The 19,223-nt window shown below is 37.0% G+C and overlaps 1 protein-coding gene across 2 annotated transcripts; it reads right to left on the minus strand.

Moving 5' to 3' along the window:
* Positions 1 to 2,252: 2,252 nt before the first annotated feature.
* pax9 (paired box 9) lies at positions 2,253 to 17,410 on the minus strand. 2 transcript variants are annotated; one of them, XM_039741582.1, is made up of 4 exons: positions 17,143 to 17,410; positions 16,120 to 16,746; positions 13,005 to 13,141; positions 2,253 to 3,635 (listed from the first exon to the last, which is right to left on the minus strand). In XM_039741582.1, exons 1-4 carry the CDS (start codon positions 17,393 to 17,395, stop codon positions 3,381 to 3,383), a joined length of 1,272 nt encoding a protein of 423 aa, XP_039597516.1. In that variant the 5' UTR covers positions 17,396 to 17,410; the 3' UTR covers positions 2,253 to 3,380. The 2 variants fall into 2 exon arrangements, with proteins under 2 accessions (XP_039597516.1, XP_039597517.1); XM_039741583.1 differs by lacking the exon at positions 13,005 to 13,141.
* Positions 17,411 to 19,223: the final 1,813 nt, after the last annotated feature.

Below are 19,223 nucleotides of genomic sequence, written 5' to 3' on the forward strand. Positions count from 1 at the left end.
AAATGAAATAAAGCTGGCATACTTCAAACCCTGCTTAAAACTTTAGCTTAAAACAAAAAGAAAAAGGCAAAATATGGACTAGGAATTGAATAAATTAATGTGAGTACCATAGTTGGTGACCATGCAGGATGGGCTTTCCAGCCGTGAGTGTACAGGAGCCCTTACCCATGGGAGGACCTGGGGAGGGGGGGCTTTAACAATTTTGGATCCTTTATTACCCAATATGCTAGATGGCAGAATCCCTGAGTTAAAATTTTCACCCCCAGGGCATGCTGGGACCCGTAGTCCCATGGGGCAACCACACTGGGTTCTGTGGTGACCATCGGGAGAATTTGCCAGGTATAATAATTTCTACTTCCATTTCACCCAGAAATGCTTCCAGCGGCCTACACCTTAGTACCAGAAGTGCTTCCGGGTCATTGGTAAAAGAAGCCATTCGACTTCATCCAAGCACGTTGGGGTCAGGAGGCAGAGTACAACACTTGTTTGAAGGAAGAGAAGTAGGACAGAGAAGGAGGAAAAGTCTTTTTTTTTGTTGTGGTGTACTGTACAGAGGATTCTAGAAGGACCCGTAAAGTTATTGGAAAAAAAAATACATCATTATATTTGAACCTGTGACTGTATCTGTGTTCGATGTGTCCAGAGTTTGGGGCTCAGTGACACCCCCTTATTTCACACTAGTCTGTTCGTTAAATGGTTACAAGAATAGTAAAGCTCAGAGTACTGTTGATGTAAAAGCCCCGAAACAAAGTCAGTAGGTGAATGGCCAGCTGATGTCCGTAAGCCTTTTATTTTATTTTGACACTGTTCAACCTGAGGGGGTTTGCACTCTCCTCCAGACTTTTACACAGTCCAGATTTTCCCTCTTCTACCTCATCCATCCCAGATACGTTCCATTTCTTCTATGTTCATTCTGTGTTCTTTTGTATATCAGTTAACAACATTTACATCTGTTCTGGGTGAGGCTCTGGGACAATGCTCTATGAAGAATATATAAAAATTAAAAAAAAAAATGTTACTGTGCAACTTAACCCAAAGAAAATAAAGGGAATATGTTTCTAATGTAATGAGATTATTTACCTTGACTTTCAGAAAGCATTTGATAAGGTGCCACATTAGAGGCTGGGCATCAAACTAAAAGAAGTGGGAGTGCACTTAGATGGGTGTAGAATTGGATCAGACTCAGGACGCAGAGGGTGAGGAACCTCATCAGAACTGGGTGTTGTTAAGAGTGGTGTCCAGCAGGGGTTAGTGCTAAGCCTGCTCTTATTTTAATGATTTGGATAGAAATATAAGTAACAAGATGGTTAGGTCTGCAGATGACACCAAGGTATGTGGATTGGAAGATAATCGAGAATCCATTGAATCATCACTGGTGGACTTGGACAGCATACAGATTTGGGTAGATTTGTGGCAGATGAAATTTAATGTCAGTAAACGTAAAGTATTACATGAAGGAAGTAAACATTTGAGGTTTGAACACGCAATGGGAGGTCTGAAAAAGGAAGTACAAGTTATGAGAAGGACTTAGGAGTCATAGTGGACTAGACACTATCAACTGCCAGAGAGTGTTCAGAAGCCATTAAGAGGTTATTTAACATGATGTGTAGGGTACAAGCTCAAGGAGGTTCTGCTTAAACTTTATAACACACTGGTGAGGCCTCATCTGCAGTTCTGTGTGCAGTTTTGTACTCCAGACTACAAAAAAGGACATAGCAGCACAAGAGAAGGTCCAGAGAAGAGCGACTAGGCTGATTCAGGGCTACAGGGGTTGAGTTATGAGGAAAAATGAACAGAGCTGAGCCTTTACAGTTTAAGCAAAAGAAGATTAAGAGGTGACATGATTGAAGTGTTTAAAATTATGAAGGGAATTAGTACAGTGGATCAAGACGGTGACTTTAAAATGAGTCAGTCAAGAACACAGGACACCGTGAGAAACTTGTGAAGGGTAAATTTCATACAAACATTTGGAAGTTTCTCTTTACACAGAGAACCAAAGACACTTGCAATAAGAGACCAAGCAGTGTGGCAGACAGTAGGACTTTAGGGATTTTCAAAACTCATCTTGAGGTTATTTTATAAGAATTAAATGGATAGAACCGGCGAGCTTTGTTGGGCTGAGTGACCTGTTCTCGACTAGATTCTTCTAATGTTGTAATGTACATCTTCTCGACAGCACAATCAGTAAAAGAAATGAGTCAGAGGACGTGACTGAAGTAAAAAGAGCAAATCAGACAGAGAGAACTGGCAAGTGAAGCAAAGACTGAACGGCAGTTTATGAAAAATAAAGTTGCTCCTTTTTGTATTTACTGTACAAATAACACAAGATACATTAGTCCTCACAATTACATCATTGGATTTGTGCAGCTCGTCACCCCAGCCCCTCCACCTTTTTTTGATCTCTCAGATACAGTATTGGCCTTGGTGTGAACGTTCAGCCTGCGGTGCCTCTCTCGTCGTTCTCTCAGCCCGAGAGGGGGGTGGGCCCGGTTAGCTGTGGCAGCACCACGTCCAGTAAGAATAGTCCTTGCAGGCATCATGAAGGTTTCGTTTAGTCTCAGCTGGCCCGAGGCACCAGGCAAACACGCGTTCAACCCCAAATGCCCGAGAATTCACATTGCTGTCACAGAAGCATCATCGCACATGACCTTTTGGAGTTAGTGGGCACCCGTGTGGCGACACACAACCCCATCCAGAAAGAGCAAATTAAATCATCTGAGGAAAATCTTCAGAAGCAAAAATCAGAGGGAAAAAAAAAGGAGAGAAGCACTTCCCAAAATGACGTGGGATCAGGATCTTAAAATAGTATAGATGATCAATCAAAAGGAAATGTTTTATTTAACTATAAGCAATAAAGCTCTTTCTTAAATCTTCATGTGCATGTGACAGCAGCATTCTTGCACATCATAATACATCTGATTCATTTTAATTATTCGTAGGACTGTTTCACTTTTTAGCCCTGGGTGCAAAGATAGCACATATAATTTAGTTTTTCTTTTCTATAATGTTCATTCATTGATTTTGCTCAATTGCACAGCTGCCGGACTTCAGTGATTGAGCAACGAAGGCTGTAATGGACACGGGTCAGGCAGGCCAGGACCCCGTGAGTGCTTTCTTTACCATGAATTACATGTGGCCCCACCGGTGCCGGGCAGAGCCACTGGCAGTGATAGTTCCAGGATGAAAACCCTACATCTAGAATGTATTTAGTCGAGCTGCATCCGATTTAAACATCTTCAGGCTCTGCGTGTAAAGTGCTCTCTGAATCCTCAAAGGGTGTACCGCTGCGCAAATCTTTCAAGCACGGAAAGTTCATTCACTCAGTGGAGGCACGACATGTCCAGCTGGATCTTGTACCCAGGGCTGCTGGTCAGTGCGCATTAGAGAGCAGAGGCTGGCACCGGGTGGCCACCTTCTCTGGCCATGGTCATGCTTTTAAAAGGCAGCGGCGCTGGGAGGTCACAGCTGTGGGGAGACAGCGCGCTGCCACTGGGATGCTGCCATGTGTGACCGGTCACATAGCCCGACGTGGTGGCGCTGTACGCCATGTAAGGTGACACTTGAGTGGCTGGGTGGTAAGGCGCCATGCTGGGTGCTGAGACAAAACTGTTCACCGTGGGCAATCCATTCGGCGTCTGTAGAGAATACAGAAGAGAACAGTTCAGGTATGTATTAGCTTTTCTTTTAATTTTCTTTTTTTTTTTTTACATTCTCAAATTTTATGCAGGTTACATTTTTACATTATAGAGTACCCCATAAGCAAAGTTACGGGTGGTCTAAGGTAAAGCATTACTGAAATCACATTGAATTAAACATTAATGGATTTTGTTCTTATGATGGATACCTGAAATACACATTACAATTGCTCCAGTCCTTGGTCTTTCTGTAATCAAAATTATAGAGACAAGGCTCGACTAGCCTGCTTTAAATAGACTGCCATTCATAAGACAGCTTCTGTAAACAGAACTAAGAGTATAATATGAGATGTGGTAGCTTTTAATTGCATTGATTTTGTAAATTGCACACGGAAATTATACATTACTGTGAGAGTGTTTGGGATGGCTGTAGATGTACAAAATAATACGTGTTTAAAGCTGACAGCAGCTACCTGTGAAGCGTTGTTTCCCACCATTCCAGACTGGGAGTTCAAAATGGGCATTCTGTGATTGTTTGAACTGGTCGAATGTGGCTAGTTAACTTCATGGTCTGTATGCAACTGTTGACAGGCTAATTGTCTGCTTTCCACAATACCACATAACAATGGTCTCTGTTTTATTTTTTTAAAGAAATTCATTAGTTGAAGAGTCCCTGTAAATGGCAGAGCAAAATAAAAGATCAGTGATCAGTGATTTGCGATCTACAAATGCTGTAAAAGTTTCCAACATTTGGAAATTTTCTAAATCTAGTTCAGGGTGATGGGGTGCTGGAGCCTAATTTGAAGATGAAAATTCACTTAATGGGCACATCTTTGAATCAACTAGGTAGCAGTGATAAGAAAACCTCCATATATTTAATGGTTATATATAAAATAATATGACAGGGTGGTACGGTGGCGCAGTGGTAGCGCTGCTGCCTCGCAATAAGGAGACCTGGGTTTGCTTCCCAGGTCCTCCCTGCGTGGAGTCTGCATGTTCTCCCCGTGTCTGTGTGGGTTTCCTCCCACAGTCCAAAGACATGCAGGTTAGGTGCATTAACGATCCTAAATTGTCCTGTGTGTGCGTGTGTGTGCCTGTGTGTGTGTGCCCTGCGGTGGGCTGGCCTGCTCGGGGTTTGATTCCTGCCTTGCGCCCTGTGTTGGCTGGGATTGGCTCCAGTGGACCCCCATGACCCTGTAGTTAGGATATAGCAGGTTGGAAAATGGATGGATGGCTGGATAATATGGAAGTATTGCTATACATGGAGTATCATTGTACTGAAAGCCTGTTTTCTATTAGATAGATAGATAGATAGATAGATAGATAGATAGATAGATAGATAGATAGATAGATAGATAGATAGATAGATAGATAGATAGATAGATAGATAGATAGATAGATAGATAGATAGATATGTCCTGTGACAGATCTGGGAGAGCTTATTGGAGAAAATTGAATTAATGTTTTCCAGTGCTGGAAGTCACAATGGTGGGTCACTTAAGTATCATTAGATTACTTCTAAATAAAATGCAAAGTTCACAAATAATGACCTGGAGCTCTTTATAATCTCCTACAAGGACATAGACTGTTGTTGTTATTTACTCCCTCATATTATATGCATTATTGGTTTGTTTCATTGACTATCTATCTATCTATCTATCTATCTATCTATCTATCTATCTATCTATCTATCTATCTATCTATCTATCTATCTATCTATCTATTATATAGTGCCTTTCCTATCTATCTATCTATCTATCTATCTATCTATCTATCTATCTATCTATCTATCTATCTATCTATCTATTATATAGTGCCTTTCATATCTATCTATCTATCTATCTATCTATCTATCTATCTATCTATCTATCTATCTATCTATCTATCTATCTATCTTTGTTATAACAAGTTGGTTAAGCTTTGCAGATGATACCAGCCTTGGTGGATTGACAGATAATCTTGAATCTGTTGAATCATCACAGGTGGACTTGAACAACAGACAGTCTTGGACAGATTTGTGGCAGATGAAATTTAGTCAGTAAATGTAAAGTATAACATGGTGGGAGTAAAAATGTTAGGTGTGAGTACACAATGGGAGGTCTGAAAATCAAGTGTACACCTTATGAGAAGGATTTAGAAGTCATAGTGGACTGGAAACTATCAACTGCCAGGCAGTGTTCAGAAGACATTAAGAAGGCTAACAGAATGTCAGGTTATATAGCGCCTTGATGTGTGGAGTACAAGTCACAGGAGGTTTTGCTCTTGCTTTATAACACACTGGTGAGGCCTCATCTGGAGTCCTGTGTGCAGTTTTGGTCTCCAGACTATAAAAAGGACATAACAGCACAAGAGAAGGTCCAGAGAAGAGCGACTGGGCTGATTCAGGGGCTACAGGGGATGAGTTATGAGGAGAAGATTAAAAGAGCTGAGCCCTTTAAAGTTTAAGGAAAAGAAAATTAAGAGGAGACCTGACTGAAGTGTTTAAAATGATGAAGGGAATTACTGCAGTGTATTGAGATGACTTTAAAACAAGTTAATCAACAACATGGGGACACAGTTGGAAACTTGTTAAAGGTAAAATTTGCACAAACATTAAAGTTTTTCTTCACACAGAGACCCACAGACAGCTGGAATAAGTGACCAAGTAGTATGGTTGACAGGAGGACTTGATTTTATTTTGGAAGAATTAAGTGGGCAGGAACGGTGAGCTTTGTTGGCCTGAATGGTGTGTTCTCATCTAGATTTTCCTAATGCTCTAATATAAGCATTCATCCATTTTCATGATCTTCTCATTCCAATTTTTACATTGTGCAAGCATACAGCGTGTCCTAACAGCAAGGCAGAACTCTAAATTGAACCAGGTGCCATTAGATTGCAAAGAAGAAAAAAACCAAACCATACACTCCCACTAAGTAAAAACTGCATAATAACTAAATAACTATATAGAATCTATTTCCCCCTCTCTCCCCCTAAAAACTAACCAAATATACTATATACATATATATATATATATATATACACACACAGTATATATACGCGTATATATATATATATATATATATATATATATATATATATATATATATATATATATATATATATATATATATATATATATATATATATATATATATATATAGCTCTGTTGGCCCTTCAGCAAGGCCCTTAACCTGCAATTGCTGAGCTTTGAGTAACTGATAAAAAGCACTATATAAATGTAATGAATTATTATTATTATTATTATTATTATTATTATATATATATATATATATATATATAGTGTGTGTATATATATATATTTATTTATATACGAGCAAGGGAGGGAGAGAAGGGCAATAATGTTGTTTTTAATCTTCTTTGTATTTTTTTATATTTTAGCATGAAGTATGGAAACAGCCTTGCACGCTGACACAGCACTTACCCTTTACATGTGCACTTATCTATATTAATCGTGACTGTCTCGATACACTCATATACAAATTTTAAAGCAGTGTGCCCTATATAGAATTTTACACTACATCTAATTTTTAATCTCCACAATGAACAGGTGTAACAATTAAAATGCTAGGACAGCCACATTAAGATGTATAAAAAGTTAAAGATTTGTAAATCATCTTCGATAAGGTTTCTCCTGTGCCAGGGGTCCTTAATCACAGTCCTAGAAAGCCAAAATGGACTCATGTTTTTGCTTCAACAAATTTTATAATTACAGACATTTTATTTGCAGCTAAAATTATTTTTTGGCTTATCCATCCATCCATTATCCAACCCGCTATATCTTAACTATAGGGTCACGGGGGTCTGCTGCAGCCAACCCCAGCCAGCACAGGGCGCAAGGCAGGAAACAAACCCTGGGCAGAGCGCCAGCCCACCACAATATTTGTTGGCTTAATTTTAGTTAACTCACTTATTACAATTTAAAACCTTTAATTGCTTATTTCAGTTTCAAAAATTGAGATTTTAATCATTTCCAATTTTCTTAATAAGCCTCCAGTTCATAATCAGATGCAAATGACCAAACAACCACCACTTCCACTAAACTGAACCTATTTAGCACTGTGTACGTTATGAAGGCTCTGTGTTAATTAAATGTTGGTAATAAATGACTGGGAAAACTGAAGGGCTAAGAAGTACAAATCTGTTCTGCTCCACAGGTAATGTGCTCAGAAAAGCAAAATGTGCAATGTAATAAAGTAGTGAAAAAATGAAATTATTAACAAGCAATATTGCAAGTTTAATTATCAGCAAGAACCAGCTTCCATTGAGAAAACTGGTTAGAATGAAATCCTGAAGCCACTGTGTCCTCTCAGGACCACAGATGAGGACCTCTGCCCTACACTGATGAATTCTGAAATACGGGACTGAAGTTTTGGAAACATGGAGGGTGGCAGTCCTCAAGAATCACATGAACAGGTTGCCAATAAATTGTCAATGTATCTCTAAAATAAGTGTTGTAGTAATACATCGTGAGCATGTGGGGAAGTTGGAGGTCATCCAGGAAAGTGCAAGACAGGAACAATCCCTGGACTGAGCGCCAGTCCATCACGGAATATATATACACATACACACCTACACACACACACACACACACACACATTATATATACATTATAAAAACACTTACTTTAGTGATAAATTAACAATATTTAATATAGTATCTATCTATCTATCTATCTATCTATCTATCTATCTATCTATCTCTCTATCTATCTATCTATCTATCTATCTATCTATCTATCTATCTATCTATCTATCTATACAGTGTATTAGTCATCCCTTTCCTTATTTAATTCACTTAATTCAAATCAGGGCTGCTGTGTGTATATATGGTGCATGTCTGAGTATCTGAGTGTATTGAATATACAGATAACCTTCAATAGTGTTCAGTTATACTTATTTTTCTATACAAGTTTTGTCATATAGTTAAACTCAGTAAATGCTGAAAAGGAACGAAATATGAACATTAATCAAGCTGGCATTACCCATACACACCCCTGCTTTAATAGCAAAATTCAATCTAAGCATTTATGATTTATTTGTTATAACAATGGAATATGTCACAAATTCTTAACAAATATCCCGCATCCAAAAAGAAGGAAGACATCAATAAAGACAATTTTAACGTTTTTAAACAACAACGAACATCAGTACACGCATAAAACACGGTCGCAAATGTCAATTTTCATACGCCCATTTAAAAAATAATGATTTATTTTTGACTAATACGTACCAAGTATTTAACAATATCCTTTTTGTGGTTTTCGTACTGTGGGGTGCCACGTCGGTTGAACATTTATCCTTTGAAGTGGTCAACTAATCGATTATTAAAGCAAACGAAATTAAAGTTCAAGTTCGTCTCCCTTCCAAATGCAGAACTAAAATCTGTCACGGCTCGGCGAATTCCTCGAACGTGTGTTTGCTTTCTTATCATAATTAAGTTGGTTTAATATGAATAGACTCTGCTTTTGGGGGTTCGCCTTCAAATGTAAATATTATTTTAAGGGAAATAGAGCTACCGCTAAACGTGAGTATTGGGTGACTTTCCTCACAGCGGACGGTTTGAAGTAATCTGTTTTGAGTTCCACGTGTCTTTTAAACTCGTCTTTAAATATAAGGCAAAGGTTGTTTTAACTTTTTTATTAACATATTTTTTAATAGAATGTTAATAACAGAATATTTGGTGTTTTCATTATTCCGTTTAAAAACTCTGAAAAACAATTAACTGGATCCCGCGGGTTTGAGAATGGTATGTTATTACGTGACATTTTAACTGCCTCCGTATTATAGATAGACGGTGGCGCAGGGTTTAGCGCCGCAGCTGCTGGCTTTGAATCCTGTGCTCCCGGCGGCTACCCGTGTGGATTTTTAACACAATCCCCCGTAACTACGTGAATTTTCCTCAGCGTAATCCACGTTTTTTTCTGCAGTAAGTCTGTATGTATATGTGTGGGGTTCTACTTTGAACTTTGGCTTCTTTTAGGTCTTAATTCTGTCGAGGCAAAGCCCGTATGGTATATTATGATGCAAAATATCACAGAACCTGCACCAAAATAAGAATCTCGCACTTTCTAAATGCGTTTAATTAGATTGTGACATTGCAAACGTATGTTTTATTAAATGACAGATAGATAGATAGATAGATAGATAGATAGATAGATAGATAGATAGATAGATAGATAGATAGATAGATAGATAGATATTGTAGACATGTCTGCACGTTCATATGTTTGGGTATGCGGGGGTTTACATGTATGTATGTCTGAAGGGGTGTAAAAGTATTGTTGTTAATATGCTGTTCGTCATTATTGTAGCATTCGTCTTGTAAGTAGAAAAGGGAAACATGAATCAATTTTAAAGATGTATTTATCCCCCTCGGTCTTTTTCACTAATCCAGGGTAGACCCCCTGGACTGACGTCTCAACTCCAAAGGAGCAAATGAAATGTTCAGTATCTTGCACGCTACGTGGCTTTCTTAAATGATTCAAATGCGTAGCGGAACGCCCCTCTGAATATATTTTAGAATTAAACACCAAAAACAATTATAGTCATGTAAAATATGTTATATTTGCATATTTCGCAACAAATGTGACATTCGAATTCTTTTTATAACCTTTCCGGGCTAGAATCCTAGTTGAAAGTTTTCTGCGTATGATTTGCATTGCCCTACAAATTATTTCAAATTCCAACTCATTAACAGCGCCGTCTAAACTCTTGATGAAAAAAAAAAAAAAAAGAATTCCATAAAACACTCTAGTAATATAACAATATTAATGGTTGGAAAACGGAAAACATGGAGGGGAAAATTCAAGGAGCCTTTCAGGAGGCAGAGCTGGGGGTCGGAATGTATACGGTTACTGCGGACCGTTATATTTTACAGGCATTCTCTCTTAAAAAAATGTCATTTCTGCTTCCATAACATTAACTCCATTACTCAAAAAGGCCTGTAGTAATCTAATCAAGTCATTTTTATAAGGAGGTCGCTGGGGGGGAAAACACACACAGAGGTCACGCTAAAGGAAAAGATCTCTGCTCGCTTAGTCAGACAAAAAAGCGTGAATCTCGAAGTCTCTGCTCTGCACAAATGTATTTCAATCGTGAGATAAAGCATCTCTTAACGTTTCGTAATCCATTTTACTAACTATCCTACTCAAATACTATTTTGGTCAATATTTGTCCTGTTATCTCTTGTAATGAAATATGAAGACACTTTTTCGATCGATGTTTAAAATGTTTTCATTTTTCAACGACCACATATTTCTAGAATTGTACGACAAATTGAAACAGTGATAGCCATATACCGTGCCAAAACATATACTTAACTGATGATGAAACTCTAACAAAGCCGATATTTTATTTGAGTTGCACTCTCCATTTCCTCTCTCACATTTTAATTATATTTCATTTGCACATAAAAATACAGCGTAGGAAGTGGTAGACCACATTGTTTAAGCATATCACTGCCGAATCTTATTTTATAATGTTTCTTATATTTTGTCGCTACTTGTCTACGGTGTAAAATAGAAATATGTTCATTTTATGATATTACGAAGGTCAAACAGGCGCCAACGTTTTGAAAAATTAAACAATTTCGGACACGACATTCTTCATCAAAAATTTAAATGGTAGATGCTCGTATTTTAAGGTCAGTAATGTATATGTTTACATAATGTAAAAAATAAGTATAACCTTCTTCTTCTTCTTCTTATTATTATTATTAATGATGGTGGTGGTGTTCTTAGTAGTTTAGGTCAATCAGTCTGACAGTCCGTTTAGTACATAATTTAGAATTTTTTCGGCCGAAATGATGGATTCCTAATTTGAAAATTAACTTTCAAAATCACTTATTATTATTATTATTATTATTATTAAACCTGTGTGAGCTCGATAAATCTGAATTATTAACCCATTTCCACCTTTTAAAAACACAGCTACCAGAACAAAACAGTCGACAGATAACACCGAGCGCATATTTTAAAGTTAACCCCTAAAACCCACACTGTAAGCCTTCGAAAAAAGTTGAACATTTCTACTACTGAGAGTGCCAGGCTGGGCTGAACTATACGAGGATTCGACAAGTGTCTTTAATTCGAGGTTAATACTATCACCAGATTTATTTGGATTGTTGATTCATATAAAACAGAATAGTTCCCGAATCCTCAGGGCAACACGTTTTAAGAAAATTAATCATTTTGAATATGCAGAGGACAGAAAAATATGGAAGAAGATGATCCGCGGTGGCAACCCCCTAACGGGAGCAGCCGAAAGAAGAAGAAGAATGATTTTGAATATGCATTTTGCTTTAGTAAAAATTTCAATAGAAAATGAACGCAAACAAAATATTAAACGGCTTTATGCGTTTTTACAATGATATGAAAAACCGAAACTATGCCTACAGCTTAATTCAATTATAAATTAATATGACGTAATTCTTAATATGATTTTTGGGTCAATAAAGACAACACAGAATTTAAAGTAACAACATGTAAAAATCACTTGATATAGCTAGATAGATTATTGACATAAATCCAAAGATCTTCGTCCAAGCTAAAACCTTCAATGATAACTTGTGCAAACAACACGTAGGAGCAACATCTCTTATTTAAGCGACAATACCTATGTTCAATTCAAATAGGTCAATCCACACATAAAAAGCAGCAAATTATAATTCAATAACCCAAACCTGGTGTCATTATGCCCGCTATGTGTTGTGAATATTACTTGATTGGCCAACGGTACAAGTCTACGCACAAACGAGCAAGTCCCGTCAATGACCTTCCACAGGTCGATTCAATGGCCTTCCGGTGAAAGTCTGTGACGAGAACGTCCGTCTGCTTTGAGCGCACTCACATCTGAGCAGAGGTGCATCATTAGACTGGCCAAGGAAAGGATGGCGCATGCAGAAACAATGAAACCTGGTCATATCAGATTAAAGTAACACGGTATTAAAATAATTATCATCATCATCATCATCATAATAATAATAATAATAATAATAAATGTAACTTAGCATGTACACTCTTTTTGCTGTACTATATGTTCAGAATATGAGGCTGAGCCCATTTCTTTTTGTTAGTGAATATGCTTCTACGAAGTGATCATTGTTTGCATTTCCATTACAGCACGAGCACGTGAAATAATTTCTATGTTTTCTGGCAGCAACATCTCCGTAATCTTTGCAGTTAACTTTGCAGAAGAACGCAAGACGTTTTTGTGTGCCACAAGAAGTAAAATGTATTTTCTTTCAATCACAATTCAGTCCTTCAGTGGACTTTTTAAAAATACCATCAAAGTGAGCTTATTCTACCATTAGTTACAAGTAAATCACTGTTTCAACCAAAATAATCAATGTTTACGGGATGTGTGTTTTTACCTGCGTGTATTTGGCTTCTTGCTCTAATTGACCTTTATCCATGCCATTGACTACAGGCGAGGCAGGAGGCTGAAAATTACTTCTGTTTAATGTGCTCCAATCTTCTAGTTTGGAACTTGGAAAGGTGCTGTCACTGACTGGAGGTAAAGCAAAAAATAACAAGAATAGGACAGACACATCAGTATGAGGCTCACTGTGGCTACGGCACTTTCTTTCTTTCTTTCTTCACACACATTTTCTGTCTGTCTAGAGCACATTAATTGAACAGCTCCATCGTGTCAAATATTCCGCAGCTATAATTACACAGCGCTGGGTCAATCAATGAAACCAAACTCTAAAGACTGATCATTTAAACATTTAGTCATCAGTTGTGGATTTACGCTTCACTTTAAAGATTTGCCAGAAGCCATAGAAATTCATTTTCAAGTGTGCTTAGGGTTGTTCTGTACAAAGTGGCTAGTTTACCTACCTAGGTACCTTGATAAGTTATTCCACACACATTCCTAAACCACAGACCATTATGGAGAAAGGGAAATCTTTTGCTGCTCGTTTCTTCAAGTAATTTGAAGAGATGTTAATATCCAAACAGTATACATATCTCGGCGCCTTTGGCAATACATTCTACGGTGGAGATATTTATCAGCATTTGTATAATTTCTGGCTAAAATAACAAAAGTCTGAAGCTGCATTTTGTCTGTTCATGTCGAATTTTTCACAACCCTCGCTCATCTATTTGATTTGTTAAACATTCGTAATTCCGCGATATTTTTAAATGCCCTTTTCTGCTTGAAGCGGGTGTGATTAAAAGTCACGCGTTGACAGAAGTTGGTTAATCAAAAGCCTGTTTGCACGAGCAAGTTATTGCTCGTTTATTTATTCAAAAAATAAAAACGTTGGCATAAGCATTTCAACTTGCGTTAAAATGTTAACTCATAACTGTATACCAATAGCCATTTTCATTCTGTTAACGCTTCCTTTAATCCCTTCTATCCTCTTAGATATAAATGACAATATCTTAAAGACTTTTCAGAGTTACTATATTGAAAGAGATGGCATTTTTTGTCGCGCTTTTTAAAATTTTATTTTTCTCACAAATATATATATATATATATATATATATATATATATATATATATATACTATATATATATATATATATATATATATATATATATATATATATACACATACTATGGAGTGCATATATTTGTGTGTGTGTGTGTCTTTCCGTAGCATGGGAGGGAAAGGATCTGTTTCAACTGAAATATACAGCAATAGGATAGAATTAGACACAATGTAGGCTACTGTAATAAATGTGCCCAACAACGTAATTAAAAAACTCTATGCTGTCAGACAATCTGTTGGAAGCAGTAGAAAATGTATCACTTCAATTAGTTCAGATTGTAATTTATTTCGGTTTTGAAAACCTGCAGCGAACATCTGCAAATAATTTGGAATTACATAAATTGTTTGTGGAAGTCCGTTTCGACAGCGTCTGCCTTTTTTTTTTTTCGGGTCGTTTTTGTTCAACTAACTCAACAGACCCCGATGGCTTTCTGCTCATTTTCATTCCTTTACCTTATTGTTGCTATCATAATAACCACCCTAGAAAGGTCACCAGACTGTAAAAATGATAAGACAATTGTCAACACGTCTGTGACAGCTACTAAGAAACGTTTTAATAAATGCAATCCTTAAAATGGCCATACGTTAAACACTAGGTAGTCAAATCATAAAGATAATTTTGTAGTCAATTAATTCATGTATCATGAAAAATAAAAATGATACACGTCAGCAGATTTTAAATAAGTAAACAAAAATGATTTACGCTAAGTAGGCCTTATCATTTAAACTTAGGGCCTAATATTCGTTTAAAGCCTGCTAAGATGCGTTCGTTTACACTGACTGTATGGCGATACATACTTTCAAACGCCATAATATTTCAAAGTATGGGACGAGGCCTGCACATTTTTATTTTATTTTATTTTTTTTTACTTTTAAATTTTTATGTGAGGAGCAAGCATACTGTAATGCATGCAATTTACACTCCAGCCCTGTTACAAATAAATGCACGTAACATTTCCAACAGCGTTTATTACCCGAACACTTTCATATCTGGATTATCAAATGAAGAAGGCTGCATTGGCAACATTATAGTTGGAACATTTAGAAACAGTCTTGCAACATAAAGTATTGCACGAAAATTCTTAGAGAAATATACAAACCATTTAAACTATACGTTATATTAAAATTATTTTCAAATTGCTTCATTTGCTGCATATGCCAATGCAGAAGCTAAACGTTTTCATCAGATTTGATTTTCTCAACCGAATTTCACTTTTCTTTTATGTCCAAATATTTTCACGTTTGTTGGGAGAATCGAAGTGTTTGAAAATTCTATCTGAACTTACAATTGACCGATTTGCTTATAAGTTTGATATATACACATATAGCAATTTATTTAATTCTAATTGTCGTTTTAGAACGGAAAAATTATAAAGGAGAATGTTTTCGCATGGCAAGCAGACACCGATTGACTTTTGACCTTCCGAGCAGGACAAATTTGGTTTGATTAGTACATGCAAGGCACATTTCCTTTGGTCTGCCTCTCCTGCAGCTGAAGTGCGCTAATATTTGAAACACCTCGTTTTTATATCTCCGAGCCGTTTCTTTTCATCGTTGTGTTTCGCTTTGTCTTTCTGTCTTCACCGCGCCTGTACTAATATTCTACATCCGCTCTTTAATTATAACGCAAAGGCTCGAAGCATCTGTTTTAATGCTGTTAGTCTGCGCTCGTTATTCTGCTCGGCTCACCCCTCCACTGCACTGAATGTTTCTCACATCACAACTTCAGTCATCCACAGTTATTCAGGTTCTTTGCTGTTTTTTTTTTTAGATCATTACAAACTCAAATTATAATAATCATACATGTGAAATGGAATTAAAATGAAACTAAGACACACAAAATTAGAAATCTCAAATACCAACTACTCAACTAACTTTTTAAAAAGCTACTTTAAAGAAACACGTCTTCAGGTGTTATCCTTAGACATAGCTCATTAGAAGTTTCACAAGTTAAGACAGAAGAATGGATGACTCGCATTGATTTCCTTACTTTGTTGTTCCGTTATCGATCGGATGCCCAAAATATCTGTGACTGAATGGGAAGACGGCCATATCCTGTGCATCGCCATGTGTCCTGGGATGGTGGGTACACCGGGAGGATTGGGCACCTTGCCACCGGCGATGGGGTTCGGGTAAGAGTAGAGGTGATTGTAAGGCAAGGCCGCTTGGGGTGCCGGGTGTGGTGCCTGCTTTGCCGACTCATATTGGCTCTGCTGCGATAGATTTCCTATCTTGTTCCGAAGGATACGGCTGATGGAGCTCACTGAAGGCAAGTTGAATTTGTCGCAAACCCCGTCGGCCAGCAGCCTGTCACGGATCTCCCATGCAAAGATACCGGGGTCTCGTTGCTTATATGTCCGAATGTGTTTCACTACCGTCGGGGTCGTAACCCTCGGTTTGCTCCCTCCTATAGCACCCGGTAAGATGGAGCCGGTCTCGTTGTAGCGGGCCAGGATCTTGCTGACACAGCCGTGGGAAACACGCAATTGTCTACTGATGTCACAGGGCCTGATGCCGAGCTGAGCAAGTTCTACAATCCTCAGTCGAATTGCATTGGGAAGAGGTCTGCCGTTCACAAATACACCACCGAGCTGGTTCACCTCCCCAAAGGCAGGCTCTGGCATAGAAAGAGAAATTAAAGGTTAAGTCACATTAATGTTCATTACAAGGATGTTCTCCAGTACACAATACGAGCATTACACGTGTTCTTTAGTAATACACATTATTAACATTTGTTTCAACAAACTGTGTATACAAATAATAAGTTACTTTTACAATTTTAGTTATATACATTTTTCTAAGAGTATTATCACATATATTCACGTGTCTGCCTGCTGACCACAGTCCTATAAAAGTGTGACTTTTGTGCCAGCTGCCCACAGCAGAATTTGCCCTTACAGGCTCATCCCAAAAAGGGACCGTCTGTACTCTTCTTGATGCGACCCCAGGTAAGCACTGACACCACAAGCACTCGCCCACTGCTCGACACGTTTCACTTTTCAGCTTCACTCACCCATTGCTTTGAGTCGACCAGGTTGCTTTCCGAGTAGGCTGCACACCCACAGTTCCTTCTTCCCGGTCGAACGAAGGGAAAAAGCTTTGACCTGAACCGCCGACGTTTTACAGATCGTCGCATGAGAGGTAAAATCAGGATCTGTTTCCTGATGAGACTTACATTTCAATCTCATACGAGGAGTGGGCCGGATTTTCGGAAAGATTCTGTCATTCTTTTTTTGGCAGCCAGTAGAAAACAGGGCTTGACTCATGCGGTGTTGTAATTGGTCAGCGGAATTAACATGACAGCGTCCTGTTGGCGGCTCGCTGTTTGTGTTGTGTCAAGCTTGCCCAACACCTCGACTTCCAGCTATACTCTGAAGGGATGGTAAGTTTATTCAAATTTAGTAAAACTTTGTTTTTTACGTTATATTAAAATCGTCCCATATGTATTAACTAAACACATGCTATAGTAGAGACATATAGGCTGTAATGTAGATTAAACACCATTAAGAAACCTGATGTGGAAAGACGTCTATGTTGTAAATAATTTTATAGAACAAATGTATTATTTTATAGGACAAAGTTTGCATTGGAACGTTTTAATATACTTAACTATAGCATTAGCTTATTTCCAAAATGTTAAGTTTATCGCAGTCTCTATAAAATCTTAATGATTCATCTTTCAGTTTTAGGCAACTGTTTGCTGAAAGTATATTTAAAATGTATCTCCTTTAACGGGTCCGACTAAACATTATTATTATTATTATTATTATTATTATTATTATTATTATTATTATTATTATTATTATTATTATTATTAATGAGAAATGAGAAAAACATCCTTTTCAACATTGTGATTGCACTGCACGCCTCCCATTAATAAGCTTTGATTGTAAGAACATATATAAATTAGCTTATACTAGTGATCGATCTTCACGGGTTGTTCCTCAGCAAAATACTCTTCAGCTATAATTACTTAAGCAAGCTTAGCATAAATATTTCCTGCATCACTTACCTTAATGGTCGAATATTAAAGCAAGTTTGTTCCATGCTGTGGCTCCAAAGTGCAGCTCATGACAGAATTTCACTTGAGTTATTGCAAGGCAAGAAGGGGAAAGAGACTGTGAGACGGTGTCCCGTTGAGTCAAACACTTTTTTTTTCTTTCTCTGGTTAAATTAAATCAAAAGAATTTGAATCACCTCAAAATAATATAAATTTAATAAAAATTACACAAATAAAAGCTTTAAAGTTAAAGAAGGAGTGATATGTAGCGATCAAATAAATAGACGACTTTAAATCAGGTGAGTAAAATGACAAAGCTGTGCGTCTTTGATAATATTAGGTGGAACACTTTTCTTTACTTATTTTCTATTTATAGTTAGAAAACAATTCCCTCTTAAATTATGTATATCCTTCCATCCACTACTTATTAGGTTTAACATGTATTGCAATAAAGTATTTTACTTTTCAAAATTTTGTTTTTTTTTAAAAGTTCTGAAATTATTAATTACAATCAGAAATGTCTTGAAATATTAGAATAAATGACACTATTTTATTTTAATAGGCAGTAGTTTCGAATATGTCATGGTAAGTGGTAGTAAAAGCAAAATTGTTAAATAGTATTTCTCTATGCATTGTACTTTATAATAATATAATAGTAAATTCTTACCTTTATCAGTGTTAATTTGCTTCTTTCATTTTGTGGAGTAGGTGTTACTGGAGAGAATTGTAAATGATAAGTGGTCTTAAGATACAAACTGTTCAATAGAATTTCTATGTGCAAAGTCAGTAATTTTTTTTATTTTTACCAGTGTTCATTTGTTCATTTCATATTATTGAGTAGGTGGTTACTAGATAGAATTATGATATTTTTAGCTTTTTATATTTATCCTTTATATTCTATGTTATCCTTTTATGTTGCGCAAAATGCAAAGACAAAATCCTATAGTATGCATGGCAAACAAAGTGGATTCAGATAATAGATAGATAGATAGATAGATAGATAGATAGATAGATAGATAGATAGATAGATAATGATTAATGTTCTTATTATTTTTGTTTTGTTGTACAGAATTGGCGTTCATAACATTTTTCGT

This window comes from Polypterus senegalus, chromosome 18 (assembly GCF_016835505.1).
Source record: "Polypterus senegalus isolate Bchr_013 chromosome 18, ASM1683550v1, whole genome shotgun sequence".
In the NCBI taxonomy this organism is placed as follows: domain Eukaryota; kingdom Metazoa; phylum Chordata; class Cladistia; order Polypteriformes; family Polypteridae; genus Polypterus; species Polypterus senegalus.

Bases quoted from the DNA above. Each gene is read 5' to 3' on its own strand.
- pax9 (XM_039741582.1), bottom strand. From the start codon at position 17,395: ATGAGTCAAGCCCTGTTTTCTACTGGCTGCCAAAAAAAGAATGACAGA. The intron at 13,142-16,119 runs GTAAGGAAATCA...CTTTACCTCCAG, and splicing joins ATCGATAACGGAACAACAAA to TCAGTGACAGCACCTTTCCA. The intron at 3,636-13,004 runs GTAAAAACACAC...TATTCTCTACAG, and splicing joins AAGAAGCCAAATACACGCAG to ACGCCGAATGGATTGCCCAC.